Here is a 19,449-nt window from a genome sequence, read left to right on the forward strand (position 1 = left end):
CCATGACTTTTTTTCCTTAGAGGCATAAACTGCATCTTCAAATAAGCATGAAATCTTCCCCATTTCACAAGTTACTTCTACTAGGATAAAGATGGAACCAGCAGTTTTTTCAGTTAGTGGCAAAGTTAAGCAGTCATCACTGCTGCTTCAATTTTCAGAAATGGAAATGGCTAAGCTACTAACACCTTAAATACTCAGGAGGTTGATTCTCACTACTCTAGATCACCAAAAATACGCATAGCTAAAAACTCTCTCCCATTAGGAAGATGTAGCAAAACCAAGGGACTGAGGAAAATAGTTTATAATAAAGTTCAAGAATTAATCTCTTAAATCTAGGTACATCATTTTTTTTAAAATCAGATTCCCTCCTACTCCACCATTTTGGCTTTTGATACATGAATATAACAGGATGCACAGACACAGTAAGCAACCTCTTTGATAGAGTTAGTGGTGCCCATGCACTTGCAAATTTTGGCAAGAAAACAAAGAGCACACATTTTTTATTTCCAGTCTTTTTTGAGTGGCCTCAGAGGTTGGTGGTGCACCATTTGCATAATATCTCCTTCCAAAACAAGGTACCAGATGGCTTTGCTCTCATGCCTGAGCACTCTGTTTAGTTATGTCAGCTGAGGAAGGAGACAATATAAGCAGATAGAAGAAATTCAGTTCTTTATAATTTCTTTTCACTGCACTTACTAATAGAATAGAGACAAGGCTCTGACACAAATATGAACATGTGACCATCCATTTTGTTTCGTTTATTCCCTGGCACAATTTTTGCCCACGTCAACTACCATTCTCCTGGAAAATGTCACAGCAAGATCCAGGAAATCAAACCTATCAGATGAAAAGGGGAAGAAGAATTTAGCTACAAGCTAGACAGATGCAAAGAGTTGTGACATGCAGCCTCTGAGTGAGAGAAAAGTACTAGGCTCATTTTATTTAACCATCAAGAATCAGACAAAGGGTGTTACATTTCCAGCTGAAATTGAAGCTTGTGTCAGAGCTGGCTTTCTGAGTTTCAGTCCAGGTAAGACATGGCAAATTTGCTAAATTTTCAAGTGATATTTCCCTATGGCCTAGAAGCGTAAACAGATGCTTGCATATTGGAACTGGATTACTACTATTTTAAACCCTAGTGTCAAATAATATTTTCTTTTTAAAGAAGAAACGATGCAGGCATACCATTCTAAAATGAGAAATATTTTCCTTTTCTGTTGTTTTTCTTTCTTTGTTTTTTAATTCATAATTCACATTTGGAAAGCATAGGATCCATCAAGTCTATGGAATAACAAAAGCACTAACAGTAAGTAGCAGCAAATGAGGAGGCTAGGAATCTTTTTGCTTCTCAGCAACGTGTGCTGAATTTTCCTTGTCATTCAGTTTTTAAAAATACAAAAAAAATATGTGAAAAAAATGAGTGACTGCATACAGAAGAATGAGGAAGAACATCTGATATGTAAAAGGTTCTGTGGAGTGATATTTGCTTTTTCTATTGCTTGAGGTCACATAAGGCAACTCAGGTAAATCACTGCTCAACCCACTTTCCTACATGTGCTGGAATTGTCTGTCAGTCTAAAGAAGACAGTTCAAATCTTTCCTAACCTGATGCTTTTAATCTGGAATTTACCCAGGAGTGGCTTTTTTGTTTGTTTGTTTTTTGGTTTAAAAGGAGGGAAATTCTTTGAGCATTTGTACAGATGACAACTATGAGCTTCCTATAGAAAAAAATATATATGTATTAGGCATTCTTCAGCGAAGAGAAGCAGCTGTACAAATAGAATACAGTGCCCTCTATCTCATCTGATATCTCCAGAATATCTGGATGTGCAAAAAATCAGAAGATAGCTGGACTACAGCTATGTTAGACAAGTCTTACCTTTGTATACCATTTCAATTTATGCAGAGTACTGGGTTTTGGACTAACTCTCATTAGTAGGCAGGTAGGGGGAAATCAATGGAAGCTAATTCATAACGCATGACCCTGCCTTTACATGATGCTGTCTTCAGCTTTTACAAGAAATTTTCCCACTGGAAGTCACAAGGATCCATGCAGTTTTAATACTCAAAAGAGGCGCAGGGCTTTTTCAACTTGCCAAGTTAAAGGAATGTTATTGAAGACTCTTGCATAAATGTTCCTTGACCTCTAAATGAACCAACAGGTCTTAAAAACTGCATTAAGCAAAGCAAATTCCCATAGAAAATAAAACATTTAGCCCAGTGGGTCAGATTTTTTTCTCTCTATAGCACAAAGGAAACTTCAAGATCGAGAATGGCAAGTTAGCATTTCCTGTTGGATTTAAATGAGTCCAATAGACTTGAGATGAGTAGACACTAGAATCTATGTATTAGAATTGGAATACACTATTCTGAGTCCTGAGTTCTTTTAGTGCTGGGAAACAAAACATAGTACTACTATGCCTAGCAATAAGGATGGATAGGTCCTTCTTCATCTTGACAAAGATGCTGGCATATGTTGTAGCCTCATGGATTCTGAACAGAGATAGAAAAGACGAGAAAAAGGAACAGCAGAACTCTGTCCACAACAAGAGCAATCTGTATTGTCTTCACATATTAGCAGCAACAACAGATACCACTGAAGACACACATGTTCAAGATCAAGGTCTAAATACTGTGACCTCACGTATGATTTGTATGACTCTAACCACACACTTAACTGCTACCAAGTCCACAAATTTAACTGGAAAGTATAACATAGGGTCGAGGCTTAGCTACAGCTGCAGGAGCAGTTTAAGACAAGTATGGAACATAGCCTATCACTCCTCTAGCAAGTCAGAGAGCATGAGGAAGGACATTTTACACAACACAAACTGAATAAACAAATGGATCAGGAACAGGAATGAGAACACTTTAGATAACCTTTTGAACGTGAGCATATGTGATACCTCTTCCCTTGGAGTAAGTATGCCCTCTAACACGTATTACTAGTGTGCTACACAGGTATCAATCTTCCTAGAGTGATACTGGTCCTAAGTATCCTCCGAATGGCCCACAGAAAAATAATAGCTAAGTCAGGGCAACATTCAGACATCATACTTTCTGTTCTCTAACTTCCTGAACTACTCATCATGTTCATTCCAACTGCGTTCACTACAGTCTGCCCAAGACCCTCATGCAGAACATAAATTTATCTGGTGCACTGAGGCAGATCTACCAAAAGTAAAACAGTTTGTGGTTGTTTAACGCTGTATGATAACGGAAGTATACACAAGGATAAAGAAAATGGAGACATCTTTAATTTTGTAATTTAAGCGCTTAACTTTGCAAATCAGTTAGGTGTGGGGTTCTTTTTTGTGTATTTTTGTGAGTGTGATTTTTTGTTTAACTGTTTTTGGCAAATACATGCCTATTGTTATGTTGCATTCCCTCTTCAGGTCCTGAATAAGGACAAATTTATCATGTAGTCTAATAAACAAAATAGTTCAGTGCTAGCAAAACAAGAGTCCGTTATACTGAGAAGGGAATTTTTATGTAACCAGAATCACTTAGGTTTCTTTTAAGACATACCAGATGGACACCCTCAGTCATTGCATAGATGAAGAAGTTCACCATTTAACACATGCTGCAATTCTATCAGCAAACCTCCAGTCAGACAGAATGAGGACAGAGTGGCAATAATATAACACTGAACTTTTGCCAAAATATCTTGAGAGAGCTTGGGAACAGGAAAAAGCTATAAGAAGCTAAGGAAGCTTTATATCAATTTCGTATTGTCTCCAGTGAATACTATACTTCTGTTTAAAAAACAATAATACAAAAACAGCAACAACCCATACCTGGAACACTCACACAAAATCTGAATGAGGGCCAAACCTCACATTGACATCTACATGGATTTTCAAGACAAAAACAGGTTCTAGCCACTACAGCAAAAATAATTGCCAAATCAGATTTTTATTACCAGTTCCTCCCCTTCCTTACCTTTTTGAAATGAAAAACTGCACCAAAACACATTTTATTCACTAGAGGATTTGAAGAAGGTGAAGAATTGTTGGAAAATCAGAGACAGCAGCAATGTCTCATGGTTTAGGTTTAGCTAGGCAGCAACAGGAAGTTCATGCGAGTGCAAATTTGCCCACACATCAAAACGCCTCAGTGAGCCAGGCAGCCATCATCACTGACAAGCATGGAAGCCTGTTCATGGTTATGGCCAGAAAAAAGGGCTTGTTGTCAAAAGACTGTTCAGCAGTAGGCTTCAAATAACTTTGCTTGTTCTCTCTTATCTGTTGTCTGGGGCATTCTGAAGTCAGAGGTATTGCTTTACACACCTGAGAAAGTTTAAAGATGAGTTTTGGTAAACCATCTCTTCACACTTCTCCTCTGGGAGAACACTATCAGTTGATTATCTACCATTAAGATGACCGTCATCTACAAGAATTCTGGTGCAATTATTCTTACGTGATTTGAATCAGACCATTTTGTTTTTCTTTTAGTGTCTTGTAGACACTAAAGTGTACAAGAGTATTGTAACAATATACGCATCAAATCATATTCAGATTTGGAGGACAACATTCTTTTTTCTGGAGGAAAAGCAGTATGGATACGATTATCATGATATAAATACGTGATGATAAGATTCCAGGCCTGCATTCATAGACTTACTGTTTTACAGTCACAACAATCAGAAAATCATTAAATATAAATGCAAATATTGTTCACAGATAAATGTCTCACCGACACCTCACCAGATACTTCCCATACAAGATAGTTTTATAGGCCAGGGAAATAATTTATAGGAGTGGATGAGAGATGTTCTACTTCTGGCATAAATAGTTGGTATATAATTATTTTAAGTCTCATTTCTGTCTCAATCTTTAGTAAGATTACGCTGAAATTACTGTGGCAGTATTCTTCTATTTCTGCTGTGAGATCTCTTACTCTGTGTAAATTTTTGGATGAAGCTTAATCTTCAGTCATGAGAAAAAGCCAACTTACTGTTTGGATCTTGAGTGCTTTCACAAAAGCACCTCACACAAGTGTGGATGAGCATAACCCAAGAATTAATTGTAAATGCTATCTCATTAGTATAGAAAATGTTATAATCTTGGGGTGTAATCTATCTTAACTATATTCATAAGAAACGTGACAGAAAAAGGAAGAATCATGTTAACAGTGATTTGAACGATGCAAGTCCTAATGCTTGCTTCAGTCCAGTGAACAAAACTCACTGGCATTAAAACCAAACTTCATTCTTTTGTATCCCATTATCTTTCACTGCAAAATTAAGGTAGGTTATACATTATAAATAATTTTGCAATCATACAGGTAAGCCAATCTAGAGAGATAGCTTTATGTCTCAGGAGGCAAATTCATGCTGCATACAACATTAACGAAGTCCCCTGACTAAATTCCTTAGAACAAAGCTATCCTTAGTACTTAAAAAATAAAAATAAAAAAAATAAAAACAACAAACCAAGCCATCAGTTCTTTAGATCTATATTTGGTTGCCAGTGTTCAGTGAACTCCTATGACACTAAATGGAAAAACTTGCCTTATGGCTGCCCTCATAGTGTGAAGAATCACATGAATGAAATTTGCACTGCTGAATCCTTTAAGTGTCTTTACTCATACTTCCTACACAGAGCTTTCATGGCATCAGAATCAGGCCTTTAATACTGCCGTTTTAATAGCAAATGTAAAAACCAATTTACTGTTCTTTTCATTCATTTGAACAGTTACCCCAGTGGGTCACGAGGAAAGCTCAAGCGATGATAGAACCAAATAACTGGAGGGTTGAAATGACTGAACACGTGCAGCCTATTTCAAGACTTATATTAGAAAGCAACAACAAATATTACACACATGGCTCATGTGAACTGGACTATGTAGTTTCCACTTAGAAGTCATCAGCTTATTTATCCCATCTTTTGCAGGAATACGAACTGCATATCAGATACTTCAAGAAATATTCCAAAGGAAATGCTGACTATATGCACACAACTACTGTGTCATGGTGCATATACCTTTTCGCCAAGGCAACATTTCATATTGCACTGTGACCTGCAAGTTAGGAACCTTGAACTGCCTTCATTTCTGAGAACTGAGTATATAAGATCATAGCAAAGTGGGACAGGAACAATGCAGAACTGCTGATTTGTGAGCTCCTATCAAGCAAAATCTTTTATTCACTGTTTGATTAAACCTGTTAGGATTATACATCTGGAAGCGTACAACAGAAGTGTTAATATCTGGAAAGATGGAGTATTTCAAGCTATTAACCAAGCTGTATTAAAATCCCACAATGAACAATTAAATTTTACATTTAATATGCGTTATATGGTCAAAGCAAAGCATAGATGCAGACAAGTCCCTAGTTAGGAAACTTTACAAGCTAAGTAGGACAGAGAAAGGAAAAGAAGGAAAGCAGAAATCCCATAACAGAGTGACTGTTGAACTTAGTGAATTGACTGCTGAAGGTCACACAACAGGAAGCTACAGACAGAGTGAAGGTCTCCCAGCTATAAGTATATGCAGTTACGTTACTTCTCACAAGCTCACACCTGTGTCATTTCTTGTTCAATACATACATTTGCGGAAATTCATATTCAAAATGCACACATTATTAACTTATCAATCTGACATGCTGAACATTTATCATATTTCTTTCACTTTAGGGACGACTACACATCACTGCATGAAAGTTCTTTTTAAAAATACCACGTTCAGATATAAGCATGAAATTTTGCAGTTTTTCAGCCACACATTTTATTCTAACAAACCTACAGTTACAGAGAATTATACTCTTCAGTATACATTAACACCTTCTACCCACACCAGAGGTTTAGCAGCAATTTCACACCATCTTTTTTATTCTCCCAGAACCACTACACTCAAGTCTCAACCTTTTCATTTAAAATTATCAAATTGCTCTCTGCTTTAATTCCAAACACATTTCTCTGTTAATAACCACGATGCATCTAAGGATACCATCTGTCTTAAAGAGGCACCATGCCTAAGAGGTTGCCTAATTTTGCCTTGTTTAACATAAATAGGACAAATGGACACCTTTTTTCAGACATGATAATTTTTATTTTTCTCTTGTGCACAATAACTTATGACTAGACTCAGCTCTTCTTACCTGAACTCTCAGAGAAGTCCAACAAATGCTAAGCAGTAAAAATCTCAAAATATTGTACCTCTGTGTACCTCTTATTTTAAACTGATTTATAAAAAGATATACTACACTTTCTTGAGGACATTTCCATATATATGGTTCACTATGCATAAGCACAACATTCAGATAATATCTGCAAATGCGGAAAGGGCTTTTTTTTCCTAGTGATAGCATACACTTATTTAATTTTACCTGCTTTTACATGACTCAGTTCCAAAATCATTTCTATATCTAAATTGAAACATAGTACACAATAGCTCACATGCATGCCATCACCTACAATAAATTTTGAAGTTTATCTCAGCACAGAAGAACAACTTGAATTGTTGTTAATGTTCTAGCATCTGCCTTAGTTTACAGAGATCAGAGAAACTCCACAGTAAATGAAATACACATACACAATGGAAGGTGATGTCCAACATGAAAAGCTTAAAATGTGATGTAAACTCTAAGATGTGAGTAAGAATTATCAATAAGAAAATAAATAGAGGAAGAAGTTCAAGAATAAGCTTTGCTTTCTTAGCTTCTAGTCCACAGACTCTTAACCTCAGGGCCAGAGTTCTCCTGTTTGCCTGAACTTTGACAGTATTAGGTGAAGAAAATGACCGTGACCAATTGCTACATTTGCTGCTTTCTTACAACCAAGTATTGGCAATCTCTTTAAGTTCTACATGAGCACGTTACCTGTGTGACAGGATTCAAAGTGTTTTGGTGTCTGGCACCATGTGCTGTACCAGCTGCTGCTTTTGGCAAAGAGAAGAGCCACAGAAATCACAGAAATGTGGATTAACAAAGCACAGAGCATGCTTGATGCCCTTGCCACAGGCAAAAAGCTAAGCACATTGGCAAGGCAGCCACTGAGCACTGCTTTGAGTAGTTAGTGCATGGAAGTTTTCTCTCACATTCACAGGGAATTGCTTTTAGAGGAATACAGTTCTTGCAAGCAGACTAGCAGTTACTCACTGCTTCTTCTCAGAATCAAGACCAATGCCCTCATTTCATCAGAAACTTCATGCACGCATATCCCACACTGAAAGGAAATGCATAGAAAGCAGTATTCTTACCTGTACCTGAATTAAGGGGTCACTGATATTCACCAGGGAGGCAAGCCAGGAGATAAGCTGCTCCTAGATGTACATACTCTCTTCCCAAAGCTCTTCTGCAGTGTTCAGGAGTGGGGATTTCAAACTGATGGCATGAACTTCTCTCTTGCCAAGATTCTCCCATTTGACAACTCTGAAACATAGGACATGAATGTAAAAGTGGAAGCCAGGATATCTCCTTCATTTTCTTGAACTTTACGCAACATTTATGCTCAGCCCTGTCAGGCTCAGGAGCAACCAAATTTACATTTTCTGGTGTTTCCATATAGTCTGCGTATCCTGCTGCTTTCTTACCTACAGCAGATACTGTTGTTGCCTTAGGATTCCAGACTATGCCACACTCAACCTACTTGTGTGAAAACATTGACATTGTTATCACTGCAAGCAGGATAAAGGGAGGACATGAGCGAAAAACAGGCTTGCATCGGTGCTTTGGAAGATAAAGGATTCAGCTGGGGTGACTGCCAGAAGGAAATGAAGGGCAGGGAAAGAAAGTGTCAGGAGAAGTTTCACTTGAAAAGGGAGGTGAAAATTGCAAACAGCCGAAGGGTACAGGTACACAGCAACAAGAAGATGCATATACCATTTGGTCCTTCACATAAGCTAAGAAGCACTTCAGTGTGCAATGCTGACAACTAGAATGTTGAGTCCCTTCTGCTGGTCCATGTCCATTCAGCACTGCTGTAGGAACTGGCTTTGCAACCCAGCCACTTACTCAAACCCTTATAAAATGTTGGAATGCTTTTGTTGCACACGAAGTGTTGAGTTTCCTCAGAAGGACAGTTAGTACACACAAAACCCAACCTGTGATCTGAAGCACAGTACAGAAGCAGACATAATACAGAGACTTACTTTAAGTACACAATACTGTTCTACATAAAAATGTGGATGTGGCCACATTTTATGGACTATCAAAATACTGTTATGGCAGTCTCTGCAGTGATCTGGATGCTGTTAGGACTGTAAGCATTTCCTAGGAAAGAGGACACAGTCACCTGCATTGCATAATGCTGGAGGATGTACCCAAGACCCTCCAATTTTCAGGGGGTTTAAGTGTCAGGGATACAAAATAAAGTCTTTCATTCCAGACTAGTTTTATTCTATTCCCAACATCAACTTTTATTAAAAACACAGGATACAATTTTTCAAGACTTTCGTCATTTGCCAAGAAAATCAATGGACAGACAGTACTTAGAGCCTCACAGAATCTACTGATCTACTGTGGTAATTGAACCTTCCTCACTTAATTAGAAGCTGAGACTCTTTAATTAAAATCTGCCAATTAATACTATGTTGTTATAGCTCTGAACTAACCAGAAATGCATCTGCTTTCACACTAACTTGGACAAAGACCATATAAACACAAGACAGTTGTTTAATAACAGAGGGCAGTAATGCTATGTCCGGCTGGTGGTTACTACCAATAACACCATTCAGCTAAAGAGAAGATACAAGTTACTCTTAGCACAAAAGAGTAATGAAGTGTTGGGAAATGCAAAGGTATGCAAAAGCCTTCTATGAACTCATCTTTTATGCAATTGAGCAGTTTGATATTTTGACCCTGAGTTTATGTATCATGTTAACTCTCTTTCCTCTGCCTCCTCCAGAAAACAAAGCCTCTATAAACTTTACCAAGTGAAGGTCAAAAATAACTCACTTCTCCACAACTTGGCTATGTGTGAATGTGAATGAACAAAGAGCAGAGCTCTGCTGTAACAACAGCTGCTGAATGGAGACAGGTCTGGAGACTAAGTACAGCTGTTAACTTGGAGAATCTGGCATGAAAACCTTCCCTTACATAAAAATCCAGCAAACATGAGGTGCAACACTTGAAAGATAATCAGTAATTGCAGAATACACATTCCACAATGTCCAACGGTCAATCCAGTGTGTAGTCCCATTGTATTTAAAGAGGCTGTTTAACAGATATGTGAACATACCTGTTTCTGAGTGAACCTCAATAACTGGATCACCACTTGCTTTATCAAGAAAACTTAAAAACAAGGACCTAACTTCTTGTGTCATTCTTTAAGCTTTAGATCTCTGCAGGCAGTAATAACATGGTGCGGAATAATACTACCATCGTCAATAGAATTCAGTTAAATGTAAAGGGAAAAGAAAACTATCTGGAAAGCATTGTCTAGGGCTGAAGATTGATATTTGAAATGATAATACCGGCTAGGAGGCAGCATGTAATCACTAGTTAAGATAAGCTCACAATAAAGCACATGAAACTGTTTTCTCTGGAGATGAGTATTAACCTTACAATATGTATATATTTTTTAAAATCCTCACTGGTACTATGAAGTTCACCACGCAGAAGCAGAACTAATATTAGGCAAACAGGAAGATGCAGAATCTTAAGCTCTAGAATAATACAAAGATGGTTACTTTTTTATTTTGATCAAAAGATGATGACAAAAAAAGCATACGGAAAAGAAAGAAATTCACTTTGTATCTGTATAGTGACTGCCAAAAGTGTTGAAACAATGTAGCAACAAACACTTATTTTATCCATTATGCAAGCTTTCTGGCTAAGCACACCAGCGTTTTTGCTAGAATCCTGTCTTGCAGGTTCACTCTACATATTCCTGTTTTATCAAAGGAAGTTAAGCAAATAAACTGCCCATCACGATAGTTCTCCCTCAGTTTAAAATACCCTTCAACCTACGGAAAATAGACTCCACAAGGCCAAAATATTAACTACATCACATGAAGCTTATCTAAGATTAAAAATCCGTAATTAATTTCAGGCAGATCTTTCACACCGGTTTGGGAATGTCTATTCTAGAGATGTTGTCTGCAGAAATGGGGACTGCAGGAGATGTTCATGTCAAGGTTAGTTGTTCTATTTTTATGTTTGCCCAAATCTATCTGCAGATACTGTCACGCTGGACACAGAAGCTCATCTGCAAATCTGCAACAGTTATTCTGCTTACCCTTAACCTATATATTAAAACCTGTGTTGTCTTTCACCATTGACATTTAAGATGGTATCTTTGTAAACCACAGCTAAGCTAGTCTACAAAATACAAAAGCACTACAGAATCCTGCTTTGCAAATGTAAGATAATTTCCTAATGTGATACTGCATATGTGTTAGTACTTTTGCCTGTGTATGTGTCTATGTACATAAAAATACTTTGCATTTATTCAGATTTAAGAGGAAATACCCTGCCAAACTCATGTGTTTGCATAGCTACTGAAAGCTGATCATCAATAAATTCAGTAAATGATTTACAGAAGAGATGGCTTTAGACTTTACCACTGGATGGCCACAATACAGTACTGTTAGCAATACATTACAGTCGCTCTGTCCTCCATTAAATAGTTATGTGCTGAGATAGGAAAAATGAATCCAAAACCTACCATGCCTGCTCCTGAACTCACTCAATGGTATGGTGGCCAGCAAAGGGTATCATCCATGGAACAATTATTTTCAAGGTCTTTTTTTCCCAGTTTTAATCTAGCAGGAGAGAAGCCTGCAGAGTTCCAAAGCAACACTACACTACAGCATGGTACACATAACTACCTCAAGAAACTTTTAAAGATAAGATATTCAGGAGCCATCTGTGAGAAAAATAAACATAGCTATAAGCTGCGCAAGACAGAATTAATTTGCACAACTGGGCCTTCACGTTTTGAATCTGTGCTTTACACCATGCATGCATCTTCAACACCCAAAAAGATTACACAACCACAATCATTCAGCAATACAAAGAATCAGTTTCCAAATGACTGAAAATCTCAAGTGGCTTTATTAGTTTCTTGGCCAGGATATTGCCCCTAAGCAAGTGCCAGCAAAGCTCCTCTTACATAATCACAGAGGGAGTCTCTTGACTCTTAGCTAGAAAGCTAAGTCCACGATTAGGCCCCTAAATTATAGGTTGCACCAAACTCTACTTACTTCACAGCAGTAATGAGATTGGGGAACTCTTACCCTTTAGCCAGAATCTTCTTTTCACAGGGATTTCAGACTGGTTGGATATATTCAATTTCCAATGGAAGATAAAAACGTGGAAATGTGCTTTGACTTTCCAGGTCAGAAAACAAATGAAGAGAAGAAGAGAGCACAAGCAATTAATTTATTAAGAAGAGACCACAAAGGTTTAATCACAGAGACTAGAAATCCTGTTTGATTATGACCCTGTAAAGTAGGTCACAGTGATACGTATCCAAATGGCAATCAAGAGAAATAAGAAACCATTACAAACCCAGAGATCCTGACAGCCATTATAAAGACAACACAGTAACACAAGAACTCCTTTGCTTAGGTCTGCACGATAAATCTGTACTTTGCATTAAGACAGTAGGAACAAAACCTTGTATTGTAGAATTTGGAATATTATAAAAGACAAAAGCATCAAACAAATTTGAGCTTAGCTAGACCATCAGAATTAGTTTTCCCTATCTTCTTAAAAATTACCAAGTAGATTTTTAAATATATTGTGGTCCAATCCTCACTTTTGCATTTCAACACCTCCAGACTTTGGGCTGATTTTCCACATAGGCCTTCAATTCAAACTTTGAACTGTCACAAGAGCAAATAGCTTGTGACAGCAACTACGTGATATATAGTTAGTTCAGAGCCAGACTGTTCTTATTTCAGTTCCATTCCTTACGGGGATTCACTGACTGCATTGGAAAAGTAAATATGCAAAAGCTTCAAGCTCTTGCTAATCTGTCAGCTGCATTCTGTTCTATTTTGACCCATTCATATTAGTATGCTGCAGCAATGAGAAGCAGAAATACCTGCAGGACTACCTATTAAAAAACAAGTATACGTTATGTGTTCTAAAGCATCACTGTTTCTATCATTTCCTGACTTCCACAACTATGTCATCCTAGATAATCTGGATCTGAAGGGAGAAAGGTCACCATTTATTACATAAAAAAATTGCAGACATGCATATTTGATCTTTGGGGGCTTAATGTTGAAACTATTACTCTAGATATCTCCAAACAAATAAATCTTATCTCTCAGTCTTCCAGTAATAGCATGAAAAGGAGAAAAATGCAAGCATAGCAAAGCTTTTATTATCCAATTAATCTGAGGTTGTTTATTTTGTAAAATAAAAGTTTTAGCTGCACTCTGTGGAGCAAGAATTATACAGGCAGTAACTAAATAAAAAACATGAACTGCAGAAGATTTACAGATGAAGAACAGTGCTGCTTTGCAAATATTACAGCGTTGGAATCAATGGACCTGGTTGTAGTCATTCACTAATTTCCTTCTAACTTAGCCATCTGCTCCCACAGATCTCTTCCATTTACAAAAGCTTGATAAGGACGTGGTGTCTCAGCTGTAATTCTAGAAAGTATCAAAAAAATTCCTGGAAATACAGAGTACAAATGTTTCTCATCAGATGAGTGAAAGAAGTATGCAGTATTTTAATTAGCAAAAAAATGTGAACCGCAGGAATACGTGCTGAACAGATTAAAAACACAATTCCTGAGGCTTGAACACTCAACAGCAAAAGCGAGCAACAGATTTTGTTGTTTCAGATTAGAAAGGTGTGCTAAGGCTTGCTGGCTTTCTGTTAAAAAAAAAAAAAGAGAAATGGTGTAAGAAGGCACTCATGAGGAAGATAATGTAGGTATATTTATTTTGACTCTCAATAGTTCTTAAGTTTGAATAATATCATCATGTTTATGGATGAAAATATTTTCAGAAGAAGTGTGTGTAGTTTTAAATTCCTCTGCATTACAGGGCCTTAAAAAAATCTTGTTTCGTTATGCAGACTGGTCAGCTAGGCTAAAAAAAAAAAAAAAAAAGGAAAAAATGCACAAAACTTGAGCACTCAAAACTGTAAATCCCTTCAGCAGTACCCACAAGTTTTAGGCTACTTCAATACGAATTCTCTAAATTAAAATTCTTCTTCGCCAACTTTCAAAATAGAAATAATGTGCCTACAGAGTACTGCCACTATTTGACTTCTATTAGATACATTTATAAGCAACTGACTTGGTCCTAATAAAAGATTTTCTCCTTTAATTATTTCTAGACAAAAGGTACTCAAGTTCTAAGCCATAAAGAGAGTTCAAGTTCCATGTTTCTCCTTTCCCTTCCTAACCTAACTGTTCAGAAATTCAGAATGCAGGAGAGAATTTTATCTGCCTGCAGCAACTCCCATTAAAGTACATTATTAGCCGACCAAGGTTAGACCACATTGCATTTTTATAGTGCAGTCTCTCTGACTCTCACTTCCTTACAAAAGTATGTTTCCTGACTTACATTAATCTGTAGTTACACTCCATATGATTTCCATCAGCTTATGTCAAGTATGCAAACCAAAAAGGTTTAATTTGAACCCTTAAGGGCAATTATGTCTATTATTCAAAACTGAATTCCTGCATTTCAGCTTCCTTCCAACTGGGGTCCCATTTGAATACAGCTGTTTTTGTTTTTGTTTTTTTTTAATCCAGTTGTGATTTCCACAGGTGTTGAAGATAAGGGGACCCATAAAGCAGCAAGTGGTCCTTTCCCTTCTCTAAATCAGCAAGCTGAAAATCACACCTTAGCATCTCTTTTTGTTACAAGCACAGAAATTCCAAACAGTTCATGAAGCCAGTCAGTCTCACTCTGTCAACACAGAACCTATTCAGAACCCAAATGTTAAAAGCCACAAAACGCAAGACTCAAATTACCGAACTGTTCCCTGTAACATAAAATGTATGTTCAGCCTAAAGCAAGATGCTCTGCTACGAACCGAGTCTGCATAACTCTGCCATGAATGTGACTGCTGGAAATATCACAGAATCCACTATAGTCCTATCCTCATGATTTTAAACACTTAAACAGCATTTATCATCTTAGATCATGTGTTACCTTCCTGCTAGGTTTGCTTGATTTAAGCCACTGGAGTCTTAACTTGAATGGTACACTCTACCGAGATATACGTTTACACTCAAGAGAACAAATTTTTCCTGTATTATAGCATGGGATGCTGGGTTGCACTATCTGCAAATGTTTCCTGGTCACTCACTTTAAATGGTGCTGGTTGCTATTGGGTGTCTGCAATACTTTCTGAGCCTTAAAAGTAACAAACCCACTCCTGCTTCTGCGATTCCTGCCTGTGCCTGAGCCCGTAATGCAAACTAATGCCCATAATTTATACTTGCCCATATACTTATACTTTATACTCACAATCCACTAGGCACTCTGTTTCATCCCAACACATCTAGCTACACAAACCGTTAGCTCTGCGTGTCACACCCACCACCCATGGCCACTGCTATACTCTGCTGCTGTACTAAAAGAGTTCACAGCTTCTGGTGATATACAACCTAGGGCAAATAACTGCACTTCTCTTGAGATATTTGTATAGTACAGTGTCAGGTGGAAAAAAATAGCCTGCATCTATTTGCTAGGCAGTAGGTCCACAAGGATTTGGAGATGCACTTCAGAAACAATATTGTTTGCCATACTGAAAGGTCTATTTGCTAGACACACCACATAGTAGTGAGAGTGACTATGTGAACAGCAAACTACTGAGAATTTTCCAAACTGCATGTAAAACTAGAACAGCATTTTTCCTCCTACTTTCCCGGTTCCACTCACATTCCATTTCAAGAAGATATCCAAGAGGCAGCTGCCTACCTGTGCACAGAAACTTTGGAAATAATTAACTTGCATATATTTCAACTTTACCCAGGTTTATCAAAGTTAAAGTCACATAACCATCTGCAATACATAAGATTTCATTTAACAAAGGTACTATTGGTAGGTACTACCAGTAAAAAGACTCCTGAGAATCAAATCATGGGAACAGATCTTTTGCCTCACAATTCTAAAAGCATCCTATGATTACTGAAAAAAGGCTCAGCTATTTCAAAACTAGGCCTGCATATCTGTAAATCCTAATTCTGTTTGGAAACCATCTTTCTTCAGTTTATGCAGCATTTAAGTGAAAATACACATAGTTGTATTTTCCAGGGTATTGTCCAAACACACAACTACTTCATAATGAAAAAGGGAAACTGAAGGCAGTACAAAAGATATGGATGTGCATCACATCAGAAGTGTGTGGATTTTGTTACAACCCAAACATGGAAAAAACTCATTTCGTCTCCTAGTTTTGCCAAATGCTTCCTTTGAGCCCTTCTAAACATTTATAATCAATATACACATGCTCCCTTTTTGATGTCCAACCTATGACTGAGAACTCAACATTTCTTTTGTTTCTCTGAACACTTCAAGCTTCAATGCCCAAATTAAAGAAAGTTTTTTTAGTGTTGAAACAACGAACACAAACAGGAAAAAATTAGAGTATGACTACCTGTAAACATTGCTGTGGTTGACTTCTGACAGCTTCTGCATTTTATATTTCAGCGTGAATGACTGCAGCTCAAATTTTGAAAGGTGTACTGACACATACAGTGCTGCTGCACCTGTTAAAAACCTGATTCTAAACTCTCTGCTTCATTTAATGATGAAAATAATACTGCACAAAGTTGTTTTAAAAAAAAACAAACAAACAACACCCATCTTTCACTGGAAGTTGAACTGGGGTCCAGGATAAAAGGGAAAACTAGCACATTTGCACTCAGCAATTGTAAAGAGAATAATTTTAACACTGTGCCAGAATGAAATGGGTCCTGCCATTCTCAGGATTCACCGAATTTCATTCCACATTCCTTCAGTGAAATGAAAAAGACTTGAATTTCTTAATCCACAATTCTCTCCTAGCTATTCAAGGCTATGCATCCTTACTAAAGATGTGAAAAAGTTATCTCCCTTTCAGAAAGATCTCTTTTTATGACTCCTTTCTTTTCACACAAATAAGCAGCATGACAGTGGGCTTGGAGCTCAAGTCGTGGTCATCAGATTTGTCCAGGAAGGAACAGGTTGGCAAGACTGGCTGTTGTGGTAAAGTTTGCTACTAAGACAACCCATCTCATCCAAGAAAAGCTTATGACAACCAATGCCAGGGAGTGTGCCTAATTCTGCTCTAGAAAGTTACCTAGTTTGTCTTTTTTTTTTTTTTTTTTTTTTTAAACTAATCTGAAGTCATTTTATTAAATGGGCAACATCTTTATAGGAATGAGAAACACACAAAAGCTTTTTCAAGCAAGAGACTCCTACACTTCCAGACTGACAGCACACATTCTTTTTTCGTTATCTGGTCTCCTGTCCTAGACCTAACCTTTTCCAGTGCAATGCTTTAAGCCACAGGAAAAGTTCCTTGGCATTAAAGGAATTATTTTCTCTTTCTTACATTTTATCAACCAGACACATTTAGCGACATGCTTTGTTTTAAAATCAGCAAGACATTTACACCCATCCAGTATCATCAAATCCATGCTTATGCTGGAATGCATACAATTGTCTCCTCTTTCCCCTACCTTATTTCCTTGAGTCTAGAAAAGAAAGCAACTTATATAACCAAGAATCACGGCAAGAAACAGTGAGAGAGGTGGTGGCTGGCGAGCTTCAGAAAAAGAAACCAAACTGAAAAGCTATTAGCAGAGAAAGCCAGGTGTGCAGATAGCAAACTAGATCTGTTTAGACATGCATGTCCTTGACCACAATTCATAATCCACTATCGTATGAGGGAATGCATCCCTTCTCCCAAGAAGGGGGGTATTAATCATTAGAGTGAGAACCCAAACCATCTCCATGCACTTACTTTTCAGAGACTGTATTCTCAAGGCAGATTTAAGAAACTCAACCAATCAAAGCAAATTGTTGTAGTATAAACCAACAACAAACTTATCTTGCAAAGTGGCAACACACCTTGGGATCTGGAGTTACAATTCCACCACTAAGGACAAGACTGTATTTGCATCTGAGTTCTTCCTCACTGCCTTCACTATTAAAATAATGAGAACTAATGAAAATGATTTTAAGTATAATAAATTATAAACTAATAATGATGCTACATCATACACTGAAAACTTAGGAAAACATCATTAAAAACACATTTTCAGCTTGTAACCACAGATGTCCATGTTACCATTCTCATGAACGCTCAACATCTCTGGCTATAACCTTCTCCCCATCTACTACATAAGGTAATGCACTGAAGGTAACCGCTCTAACAGATCTTGAGTTTAAGAAATCATACTCAAAAGAGCCTACAGCGAGACAGTGTTCCATTGCTATCCATCTCTCCCAAGCACTAAAAAATAATACTCTTTCTTACAATTGCCATGTAGCAGGACACTTCAACCAGGAAGGAGAGAACACTGCGTTCACACCCTATAAATCTCCACTTGCATAACTGACATGAATCTACTAATTTAGACAGCGGCACAGCTCTGTACTCAACTCAGGTGTCTTTCTACAGCTTTGGGAATATTCCCACCCCCCCAGATGATTATCAGTTTAGAACAGGACTAGAAGAGGTATGGTCTTTTCAGAGGAACTCTTAACCCTCTGTGCTCCAGATCCATTTGTCTTGCGAAGCTCAAGCCAACATTCATTACCTACGTCATGCTCATCAGTGACATAAAGTATGAGCAAGAAATGGAGAATCTCTTCAGGATGCTTCATGGACAAACTCCTTTTCCATGTCAGCAAGTGAAGAGAAGAAAAAGGTTTGTCTGTTTTAACTACTAATGCACTACTAATTAGACTGACAGTAACTAACAACTCACCACCTTGAGCTCAAAAAAAAAAAAAAACAAATTTAAATTTTGTTTCTCTGTGGCAGACACATTAACCAAGAATGTCAAGACAACTCCTCCTTCCCCCCAAAAGTAAGGCTTTTCATCAACAGCGAGGAGCTGAATTACAAAGAGAAATCTCTGTTCTCACAACTAAGAGAAACTAAAAAGGTGAAAGGAACTTACATGGAAAGAAAAGGACCTCTGAATCCTTCTAACAGTCTGCCCAAACAAACCTACTCTGCAATTACTGTTTTGAACAATAATGCTTCAGATTCAAAGGGCCTCTTGTCCTTACATACACTACTCATATTTGAAAAGCCTCCAACAGCAGCATCTGTCGTAAGAGTATTTAGTTACCTGTTCAAACCGAAGTGCTGTAGAAAAATCAGCGGACTTAGGCGTGGTGATACCTCGCCTAAACCCTATAAATTCAATTCAGTTTTTCAAAAACCATGAGACAAATTTTTATTTAAAATTTTCTGTCAGAAAAAAAAGTTATATTTCAGCATTTCTTGAAATATGTTCCCAAAGAAAAACAAAACAAATCTCAAACCCAAAAATGTAGTTATGATGGCTATCCATTCTAGTACTCAACTAGGAA

The 19,449-nt window shown here is 37.4% G+C and overlaps 1 protein-coding gene across 1 annotated transcript in view; it reads right to left on the minus strand.

Annotated features, from left to right (window-relative positions):
• COX18 (cytochrome c oxidase assembly factor COX18) overlaps positions 1-19,449 on the minus strand; it is a 43,606-nt gene that overhangs the window by 7,558 nt on the left and 16,599 nt on the right. Inside the window, exon 5 of the mRNA XM_085222713.1 lies at positions 8,200-8,371. Within this exon, the coding sequence (XP_085078839.1) occupies positions 8,219-8,371 (153 nt within the window). The 3' untranslated portion in view covers positions 8,200-8,218. The remainder of the gene's footprint in view (positions 1-8,199; positions 8,372-19,449) is intronic.

This window comes from Meleagris gallopavo, chromosome 4, assembly GCF_905368555.1.
Source record: "Meleagris gallopavo chromosome 4, MGAL_WU_HG_1.1, whole genome shotgun sequence".
In the NCBI taxonomy this organism is placed as follows: domain Eukaryota; kingdom Metazoa; phylum Chordata; class Aves; order Galliformes; family Phasianidae; genus Meleagris; species Meleagris gallopavo.